At 36.6% G+C, this 10,916-nt stretch overlaps 1 protein-coding gene across 1 annotated transcript; it reads left to right on the plus strand.

Annotated features, from left to right (window-relative positions):
• Nucleotides 1-1,474: 1,474 nt before the first annotated feature.
• LOC140233473 (uncharacterized) lies at nt 1,475-2,181 on the plus strand. The gene has a single exon (XM_072313592.1). It carries the CDS (start codon nt 1,475-1,477, stop codon nt 2,063-2,065), a length of 591 nt encoding a protein of 196 aa, XP_072169693.1. The 3' UTR covers nt 2,066-2,181.
• The last annotated feature ends 8,735 nt before the right edge of the window (nt 2,182-10,916 follow it).

The raw sequence follows: 10,916 nt of genomic DNA on the forward strand, positions 1-10,916 counted from the left end.
TCCTGTATGTTACATTTCAATGTAAATTTACCTTGCTCGTGAAGTTGCGCTTTGAAAAAGCTAGAAATGCAGCTTGACTAATTTATGCTTTATTGCTAGTTGCAATTAAATGCTGGCATTGTATTTGCTGTCACTTAGTATTCTAGAAAGGACGGGCTACAAACTCACTTGCTAACTTGTTTTGGATGATTAAAACACACTGTCACTTGTCGGACAAGTGAAATAAATGAGTAAGGGGTTTTTAAAGCAAAGCCGCCCATAATTCAACCACTGTAACGTTATACTAAGCTGTTATTTTCACGAGGGTTTAATTTTCACAAATTTGCAAATCACAGTTGGACCGCGAATTTAACAACAAATTTTGTCACCATGCGCTATCATGGTAATAGTGCGCTTATGAAGATCTCTGTGTATTTGCGAAAACAACATCTCACAAAAATGTCTTTGACATCCTCATTCGCAAAAATATCTGTACGCAAAAATAACATCGTGTACAGCGTAGGTTATAATGCCTTCCAAAGTACAACAGCCTGCTTCCTGTAAAACCTATGCTTTTGTGTGTAGTCAAATTTTGGTATGGGAGGTTGAACCTTGGTACAGTTTTCTTACTTCTTTAAAGTAAAGGAGTACCGGGGTCTGGCCTTGTTGTCTGAATAACCGTTTGGCAAGTTTGAGGATGTAAACAACCTGCACCAAGGATATTGACCTCCCGTGCCAATATTCAACCACATACCAATTACCGGTAAAAGCATAGGTTCCTACATGTAGTCAGTGGTAAAATTTTGGACAGCATTATGGCAGAATTATTGGTGGTTTGATAAATGCCCAAGCAAATGAAAAATATGCAGAGGAAGAAAAAATGTAATGAAATAAGTAAAGAAAATTTTTTTACTGTTTTATTTGAGCCACTTTTTTGTATGTGTGTGTGTGTGTGTGTTTGTGTGTGTGTATAGGAATTATGATTCTCAAAACAAATCTTATCGAGTGTGTCCATTTTATCATTAACAATTGCATTCATTAAAGGGTGTGTACAGTTCTGGTCGAGGTGAGGATTTAGCTTTTAACGTTTTGCGAGATATTCAGAAACCACTCTATGAGATGTCAAAGAGCATGCAGTTCTAAGGGGTATCAAAAGTTTATTCGGTTTTGAAATGGCTGAGATATCCAAAAACAAGGTGAAACAAAGAGATCCTAATAAAGTTGTGGCATGTCGCCTTTTATTATTAGCACTTTTTTTGGATATCTCGGCCATTTGAAAACCAATTTTCATCAAATAAACGTTGAATCCTTCTTAAAATTACATGCTCTTTCATATTTCATAAGAGGCTTTTCATTATCTCACTTAGGAATGTTCAAAACATGAATCCCCACCTCAACCAGTACTATACAGTCCCTTTAATATATCAGCTTTTTTTTTTCCTTGGTTGCAGATTTTTTTCTGAGGAAGCTGTCATCGTGAATCCAACTTCACAAGATGGAATTGAGCACTGCTGTTTCTGATTTCATCCTCTCACTGACGTCATTTGGGACGGCAGTCTCCATTCTGCCCATCAACACGATTGGGGCGTTTGGATTTCTCGTCATGTCAGTGGCAGCTGGCTTTGGTACAGTGCGCTACGGCTCGGCCAATCCAAGTGAACATATCGTCCAGTGCCACGCCTCCATGAGCTGGTTGGCGGGGACTGTTGGACTGGCCCTGATGGCAGGTGGCTTCTACCGCAAGTATGAAGCCCGACTCCTTGCCACGGGCCACGTTGGTCTCGCTGTGGCATACGTCATCGTCAAGTTCTCCATGGAGATCCCTAACGTCGTAGATTCTGGAATTACGACAATAATTGGTTCCTCAGCTATCTTGTCAGTTGGACTTTACAGTCTTATACAACGGAATCCATTTGGTATGCTTGGGGCAATGATTTATATGATGGCTGGTGCAGTGGGAACATCAGGCGAACTTTTTGGAATCAGGAAGATTGACTGGTTTCACTACCTGCTTGCCTTTGGAGGAGTCGTTCTAATGCGGGCATTCCACTTTGAACCCCCCGTCGAGAAGGAAAAGACCTCGTGAAAACTGTCCCAATACTGGTATATAATCAGACATTATGTATTCATTACGTCCACAGTTACAATGGTGAGCATATGTACAGAGTATGTGAATTTTGCAATACTTTTGTCATGCCAGTGGTGCCTTCGTATAAATATCATTAGTAAGAATTCTTACATGCATTCTGCAAAGAGTTATTCCAGAATGTAAGAAGATGTGCCTACTTAGTTATGTTTCCTGAAATGACAAGTTTACATAGGGATTGAAAACAAGATGGTTGAACATTTGATTGTTGTGCTGCATTATGTTATTATGGAATTCAGAGTGACTAGATTACCAAAACTTAAGATGTTTGGTCCTTACAAAATTCAAGGAAGACATTGTGCATCTTGTACTATTTTGCAATCTATGATTGATCTAAATAAGCTCAGACACACCATATCATTATCAGAAAAATGGTTGAAACGAAGTCTTGCCATAAGTTGTGTTCAGTTTGATGAGTTCAGCAGACTTTGTATCGTCAAATAAAATAAAAAACTAGAGAGGCACTCTGAGAGCGCAGACCTCCGCCAAGCATGCAGCTCATTTCCACCACTGATCTTTTTGTTCTTCCTTGTAGATATCAGTGATTTCCACCCATACATACAACTTACAGCATGCTGAAAGTGTTTATAGTGTGCTGAAAGTTGCCCGATTTCCCAATATAGAAGCCTTTGTTACGTCATAAACCCTCAGCTGCAGGGCGCGCCTCGCCCTAGCAGAAACTAGAGCACGCACTTTAGTGCGCGCATGCAAACCTCAAATACGCGCAGCCTGAACTCCCAAGTTCATTGACCCTACCTGCCAAAATATCAAAAATCCTTCGTAAATTCCACTAAAATTCTTGGATCACTACCAAAAGTTAATCGTTTGTTACTTGTGTCATTCTCAACCTTTCCTGCAAGTTTCATCCAAATCCGTGAACTACTTTTTGAGTTATTTGCACACGGACAAACTAACTAACAAACTAACTAACTAACGAACGAACTCACAAACCAACAGTAACGATAACATAACCTCCTCCCTTGGCGGAGGTAAAAACAAAAAGCAAAAGCAATTGAAGCAATTGAAGCAAATTGATCCCACCCTACTTGTTTCATAGCTTGGTTTTTGATTCTTGGTTCTTGGTTCCATGAGATCAACTGTTTTAGTACCACTTACTAGTTGAAGCAACTCATAACCTCTTTCTAAAACTTAGCCTGCTTTGATGACACTCCAAACAATGCTTCAAACCATCGGTGATGACCAAAATCTCTTTAGCCACAGATCATATAAATAAGATGTATGTTGTCAACACAACTGATTTGATATCAGTTCTCACTGTTTAAAGGGAACGTAAACCCAAAGAGCAATGTGGGTTGAGTGAAAGCAGTGACATTAGTAAAACACATCAGTGAAAGTTTGAGGAAAATCGGGCAATCGATGCAAAAGTTATGAATTATTAAAGTTTTGGTGTTGGAACCGCTGGATGAGGAGACTACTAGAGGTTATGACGTATGAGTGGACTACAATATAAAGAAAATATAAAGGGAATTTAATGAAAATTCATATTTCATGAAAATTACACATTCCATCAACTTGATACTGAGATATGTTAGGGGTAGCAATTATTCCCCCTGCTTTCTGAAAGCTGTTTGTCAAGTACTCTTTCATTTTGCTAGAAAAGTAAATTTTTGTGGAATTCCTTTTATATTTTCTTTATATTGTTGTCCACTCATACGTCATAACCTCTAGTAGTCTCCTCATCCAGCGGTTCCAACACCAAAACTTTAAAAATTCATAACTTTTATATCGATCGTCCGATTTTCCTCAAACTTTCACTAATGTGTTCTACTAATGTTAATGCTTTTACTCAATCCACATTGCTCTTTGGGTTTACATTCCCTTTAACCCATTGAGGATGAGTCCCGAGTATACTTGTGCAGGTGTCTATGGGAAATGAGTATTGTAGCAAAATCAGCCTGTCCTCAACGGGTTAATAATGACCTATCCTACATGTAGTGTGCTGACTGATGGTAAAATGAGCTGTTGGTCCATCTTGAGTTAGGTTTGGTTTGATTTCTACAACCTGACAGATTTTCCCATAATTCTCCAAATACACCCCCAACTGTATTCGCCTCAGTCTGTGTAATTGATGGCTTATCACTCGACTATAGCGTGTGTGCTGTAGCAAAGTTTGATGCACTCAAGTCGCATTGTATGTATTTGATCCCCATGCAAAACCTATACAGTAAACCTTGCATAAATTGACATAGCATAATTTGACATGATTTTGTAAGTTGACATGGTGAAGAGTGCTGTAATGTCTGTCTTTTCTTTTGTAATTTTGTTGACTTCCGTGTTGTAGTTAACAAGTAGTTAACAGATTTTCTCCAGTCCTGTGCATGTCAATTTACGCAAAGTTTACAGTACATATAACTATTCTATAGAGTGGTTACTTCAATTTTTTTTCGAAATGATATGTTTCTTATTGTAGGGAGTATTGTATAATAATCAATAGAGTGATATGAATGATTTGTTCATGTATTCCAATTGTGTGGCAAAAGTGATACACATGTATTTGATTAAAGTGTTTGTAGACAATTTCCTAGGAATATTTGCTTTGTCTGAAATTGTGCCAACATTAACAATTTGTATATCGGAAATGTTTATGAAGACAATACTTGTTTTTGTTTGTGTGCCTGATTTATTATTTCTATAATCATCTGTTTGCTACACATACAATGTATTTATATCTTAAACTGTAGTACTCTGAAGCATAGCAAAAAGCTCATTATATTTGTCTTCTATGCATCATCATGTAAAATTGTCTGAAACCAGACGAAAGTTTCATGTACAATGATGTATTTTTATTGCAAGTGATTATGCAGATCAGTGTACATGTATGTAAATTGAAGTGAACTGTATAGTTTTTCTTAACTGCCAAAGACCATGTGTTGTTTTTTTTTTTCTCCTAGATGTACAGGTTTTCATCAGTTTTGGATAAGAAGTGTGAGGCAGTGAAGTACTAATCTGTGAGTTAAAAACAGTTCAAGAATTTCTTGGACTTCCCTGTAGGATTGATTTCTGTCTTACCAGTGTTAACAGACCTAATGAAGTTGGCATATACATTCATACTGATACAAAGTTGAATTGATATGGACCACTACCACATACTCTCAGTAGATTTTTTTTTTTTTTTTTAAAGTATTAAAGTTTTACTGTGGCAGTGACTAGTAAATTCATAAAGACTAAGAATAAACAGGCATATGTGCAGATTTTCCCCCATGAGTTTAGGAAATCTGATCTTGCATTAGATGAATTGGGCAAATACTGTATGACTTTAAGTAAAACATTCATCAATGATATGCCATTTATTTTCAAATTGTCCACAGGGACCAAGAAATACATTGGTGCAGGAGAACATTGCTGTACTTGTTCAGAGGTGGTGCTAGTGCAGTTGTGCATTGGTAGCTGTTTGCTGCCCTCTAGTGATGAAAGCAGGGTAAAGCAAGTGCTCATCTGCATTTTTAAGAGCTGAATATAATCTCAAAGTAAAATCTTAGGTTTATTTATTGCAAACTGTATAATCGGAATGTAGAGGTTTATCCTTGAGTTCTAAAGTTTTCACACTGATGAACTAAAAACTTATTGGTGGATTTCACACTCAGATTTATGAGTGATATTTGTACTTTGCTTTTTTATTACTATCTGTTCATTTGGTGCATCAGTACCTTTGTACAAGTGTATGATAATATACAAATTTATACACATGTCACAGGTGTGATGGTACAAAATTTCACATGACTTGAAAGATAGAGGTGCCCTATTCACCAAGTGCAAAATCTTGTTCCATTGTACGAGTAAAGACCATACACTATTTGTTTTTTACAACACCTCGAACGTCAACAGATGTTGCTGAAACAAAATTGCATGCCTCATTGGGGCATTGTGTAATGGCACTTTCAACTGCATGTCATGTGATGAGCAATCAACCAATCAGATAGCTAGAATCTTTTTAAGTGTTGGATTAATGAATTTATCATTCTCTCCGTGAATGGATGTGGACAAGTACCACGCTGACTTATATTCCCTGTTTTGTTTTTGATCACATTGATCATGTGCCATGTGAAAAGATGACTTCCTGGTGTCCATGCTAGCACAAGTTGGTAGGAATTCTTTGTACAATTTTGAACAGTTATTGAATACCTACATGCAGGTAGAGCAATACCTAGGTGTATCCATTCATGTCTCTTATTCTTCCTGTACAAATAGATTGTAAAGTTCCTTTCTAAGCATTTTACAGCCTCTAGCTTACAGTGTACATTCTGAGCCAACTGTGCATAATTCACCAGAACAATGTATGAGTAAAATGACACAGAAAAAGAGAAAAAGTTCAGAGGTATGGTAGATAGCTAGATTTTTCCTTTGTGTTCCGTATAAGCAATTTATGCCACAAATGGACTGGAAGTCGGAAAGAGAACTTGTTTTGGTTACTACAATGTACACAGAAGCAAAGCCTAAAGCCTTGTGTTTTTTTGCCATCGTTGGTGAATAGAAGTCATAGTCTGTGTATGACAGTTTCTTTTTGTGAGAAATACACGTGTATGCTGATTGTTTGAATTCTGCTATGTGTAGTGTATGCCATGAAGGAGTGCCATCCAGGCTTTGTAGATTTGTAGGCAGTCCATTTATTTTTTTTTCCATGTTAACCTTTGGAATGGTGTTAACTAAAAAAAAAAAAAATGGTACAAATTTGTAGCATTTTCTGTCCTGCTGAAAGGAAGGCAAAATTGCCTGAAATGAAAATGTTTACATTCTAATAGGTATGATTATAATAATTCCATGATGATTTCCATCTGTTGCAATTGAAATATTTCTGCTTTGTAGTTTTCTTTGTTAAATCCTTGTTCACATTCCAGACTGGAGGCTAGAAATTGTCTGAATGAAATTGAAAGTCAAGGTACAAACCTACAGCTTTAAAAAGGACACCATTTGAATGTGTTTTTGTTTTGTAGTTATCAAAAGGTTATTAGAAATAGAAATGCCATGGTGGATGAAGTGAAATGAGAATGAATTTTTTTTTCCAGCCATTTATGATCATGCATTCTTGATGAAAGAATGATGAAGTCTTTTACTGAGAACTTTGCCTCAGTTCCTTACAGTCTAGCTACATTTGCCTATGTACATGTATTTCCATATTTATGTGTGTGTGTTTTGTTATTTTTTTTATGACAGTGTAGGGATTTCATAATATTTTCTTATTTACATCATGTATTCCTGGGTTGTGAGGATACTAACTGAAAATATTGCTATTCTGTACTAGGAATGTTGCACCAGTGTGTATAGTGATCAAATCACCGTGTCCTGAGTGTATATTGTATGATATAATCATGTGGTTGTGTCGGGATGAGTATCTGTAAATGTATAATTATGAATAAAGAATGCAACAATTGAGTGATTATGCATACCTCATTGAAATCATGTGTAACATGTTCTTTCTGTGCATGGTGTAATTTGGAATGATATTGCCGTAGTGACAAGATTTCAGCCCAATTAGATACAATATGTCACATCTAATGCTGATTGTGGTACAATATCAAGGGAAATGAAATCCAAGTACAGAGACTCCAACCCCAAGCACCTTCTGATCTGGAGATTCTCCCGCCCGAAACCCCTAGCAAACGGGAGACCTCAAGTTGATGTGTGCGAAGCGCGAAGTTCCTAGGGTTCTAGATGTTCTCTGGTGCTATGTAAGGCTTATTTTTTTCAACATACGATAGCAATAAGTAAGAAATCCTTTCCAACGGGAGACACAGAGCCAGGGCGGGAGAAATCAAATCTCAAGCGGGAGAACGGGAGATTTTGCAAAAATGGGCTTTCGGCGGGAGATCTCCCGTCGAAAACGGGAGAGTTGGAGTCTCTGCAAATACATTGTACTGGTATACATGTGGATTGAGTGAATGCAGCGATGTCAATAGAATACATCAGTGAAAGTTTGAGGAAAATTAGACAATCTGATGAAAAGTTACAAATTGTTAAATTTTTGGTGCCAGCATGACTGAATAAGAAGACTACAACATTTTGTGACATCACATATGGAAAAAGACATGAAGAAAATGTTTGTTTAAAGAAAATTCAACACATTTTTGCTTTTCTAGCATAATAAAAGAGCACTTAACTTACCTCTTTCAGAAAGCAGGGGGAATAGTATTACTCATCATATCAGTAACAAGTCAAAGAGATGTGCACTTTTCATAATATATGAAATTTTGCGGAATTCTCTTTGATATACATGTATTCTTTACATGTATATTTACCAAAATTTGGAACTTCATAACTTTTGCACTGAGTTTATAATTTTCCTCAAACTTTCTCTGATGTCTTCTACTAATATATTGCTGCATTCATCCAAACCATTGGTATACGTGTATTTGGGTTTCCTTCCCCTTTAAGTTTTATTGACCATATGCAGTCACACACTCTTACTGTGCATATATACATACATCTAAACACACACACACACACACAGTGTAACATGTACATGACACGTGGTGAAATGTATGAAGTTGGATTTGGGTGACTCTATTGTGAGTCAACATCCAGGTATTCTGCTGGGCAATGGATGTCTAAAATAGCAGGAACAAAACTTGGGAGTGTTAATAATGTTTGTTCTCACGTGAACCTGCCACACCTAGAGCCTAGAGTTGATTCATACGTGAAGACATGTCATTTTTTTTTCACCAAGTAGGTTCTTCATAGAAAAAGAATCTGAAAAATCAATTACACATAATCTAAAAAAAAAAAAAAAAAATCACTTGGATTGGTCTCTATAGTTGTATGTGTTGCATGTAAACTGACAATCAAATGCTTAAGAAAACAAATTTGTCGTTGATAAAGTGTTGAGCAGATTTGAAACTGGTTTCAGAGGATTTTTATCTCAAGGATTTGTTTTGTGCAACTGATAAAGAAAAAATGCTCAGTATATCCTTGCCATGATACACCATCTTTGAATGGTTTGTTTGTTTGTCTGTTTTTTTCCAAACAACACTTTGCAATGTGTATACAACTACACGTATGTCTATTATTCGTTAATTCCTGATGACATGGAAATGTTTGAGTATGGGACATCTGCAGTCAACAAGTCTATCTTCAGCCAGAAGCAAGCATCTGATTGTCCATGATCCTAGTTGTCCCAGTCTCTTCCCAGAATTCCCGTGATAAATTCGTTCAGCAAAGTAGGGAAATCATGGCGATAAGAGGAAAGTTTGGTAGCCAAAGAAGTTATGAGCTCCAGAGTTTAGGTACTTGAGTCACATAGTAAAAAGAAAAAAAAAAATCTAATCAACAAGCTTCTGCTTACACGGCACAATGTAAACTGAAAGCAATAATTGGTTCATCATTACAAGGCCATATCTTTGTAGGAAATAACAAGTTTTGTGTCAAGGCAATCGGAAAATGCCCAAGGCATGCCCCCCCCCCCCCCCCAAAAAAAAAAAAAAAAAAAAAATAAATCCTTTTTTTTTGTTCTGACCACCTTTACTGGGTATTTAAAACTTGTCAGGTGTAGAGGTTATAGTCATATAACTGAAATTTGACATGCACAATTTCTTACCCGAATATTAGCTTTCGATAAGATCTTGTGTTAGGTTTGTAAACAAACTTAAAGATGTCGAGATCAGATTCAAATAAATGAGACCAATTAATGGTTAGGAGAATTGATAAGAACAAAGGAAACCTGCAATCATTATTCATTGTTATTACAAATTGCATTGTGTTAATATTGTCACTCTCTATTTATTGGAATTTAGGACATTTAATGTGCTATCTTGTAATGACAAGTGTCACAAGTGTCTTGAGCAGTGATATCAGACTTCATGTTCAGGTCAGTTATCAGGAATTAATCAACCATCATGGATGACCATGTCTATCTGAACAGATGATCAGTGTTGCCAAAAGATTTTGATTTATTTGTCACCTTGCAGTGTGTATTTACACTGCTTATCTCGCAATACTATCAGAGTGTACTTAACCTATATACTGAGTGTGTAAATACACCACCGGTGAACACAATATCTATCACTCTCTGTTGCCACAGCCTTTAAAATGTTGGGAATTACACACGGTAGACCCTGTATGGCAAACTATCATCATGACTGTCTTGCATGGAAATGTGTTTTGGTCTCTAAATTTGATTCCACAGCCTGATCACTGCTTGGATTCCTACTTGTTTTCTTTCTTTCTCGCTTTTTTGTTTTTCATGACAAAATCTATCAAAATGTGATGCAACGCTCAAGGTTGTGATAACAAAACCTGTAACAGTGCAACAGTGTGCTAAATCAGATTAAAGCTGTTTGACCGCACAGATCCAACAACAATAACAAAACCTATAGAATTAAGGAAAGGGAGCATTTGGGATGAGTTCAAAACTGTCAAGCCTCTACTCTCGTTCACTTTTGTTTTTGAATCGTTTGCAATTGGAAACAGGAAGTGGGCATCACGAGGCGGAAATTAAGTTGTGCTCGATCTCACGAAACCTTTTTCTGGACAGTTGACAACCCGGTGCCTGGGATAAAAGAGCTGAGTGGTGTGGATGAGGCCAGAAAGAAGCGGTCATCACTTGTCCACTCACCTGCCTGTCCATAATAAGCTTCCATACTGGCTTCCTTTGTCTTTATGATAGGGTAATTCAGAATAATCACAAAACGGAAAAGTTCATGATGCTTAGACAAAGTAAAATGTGTGCAACTTGTAAAATGCATATATATATATATATATATATATATATATATATATATATACATGTATATATATATATATATATATATATATATATATATATATACATGTATATATA

The sequence above is a fragment of the Diadema setosum genome, chromosome 9, assembly GCF_964275005.1.
Source record: "Diadema setosum chromosome 9, eeDiaSeto1, whole genome shotgun sequence".
In the NCBI taxonomy this organism is placed as follows: Eukaryota; Metazoa; Echinodermata; class Echinoidea; order Diadematoida; family Diadematidae; genus Diadema; species Diadema setosum.

Coding starts and splice junctions, on each gene's coding strand:
- LOC140233473 (XM_072313592.1), top strand. CDS start 1,475: ATGGAATTGAGCACTGCTGTTTCTGATTTCATCCTCTCACTGACGTCA.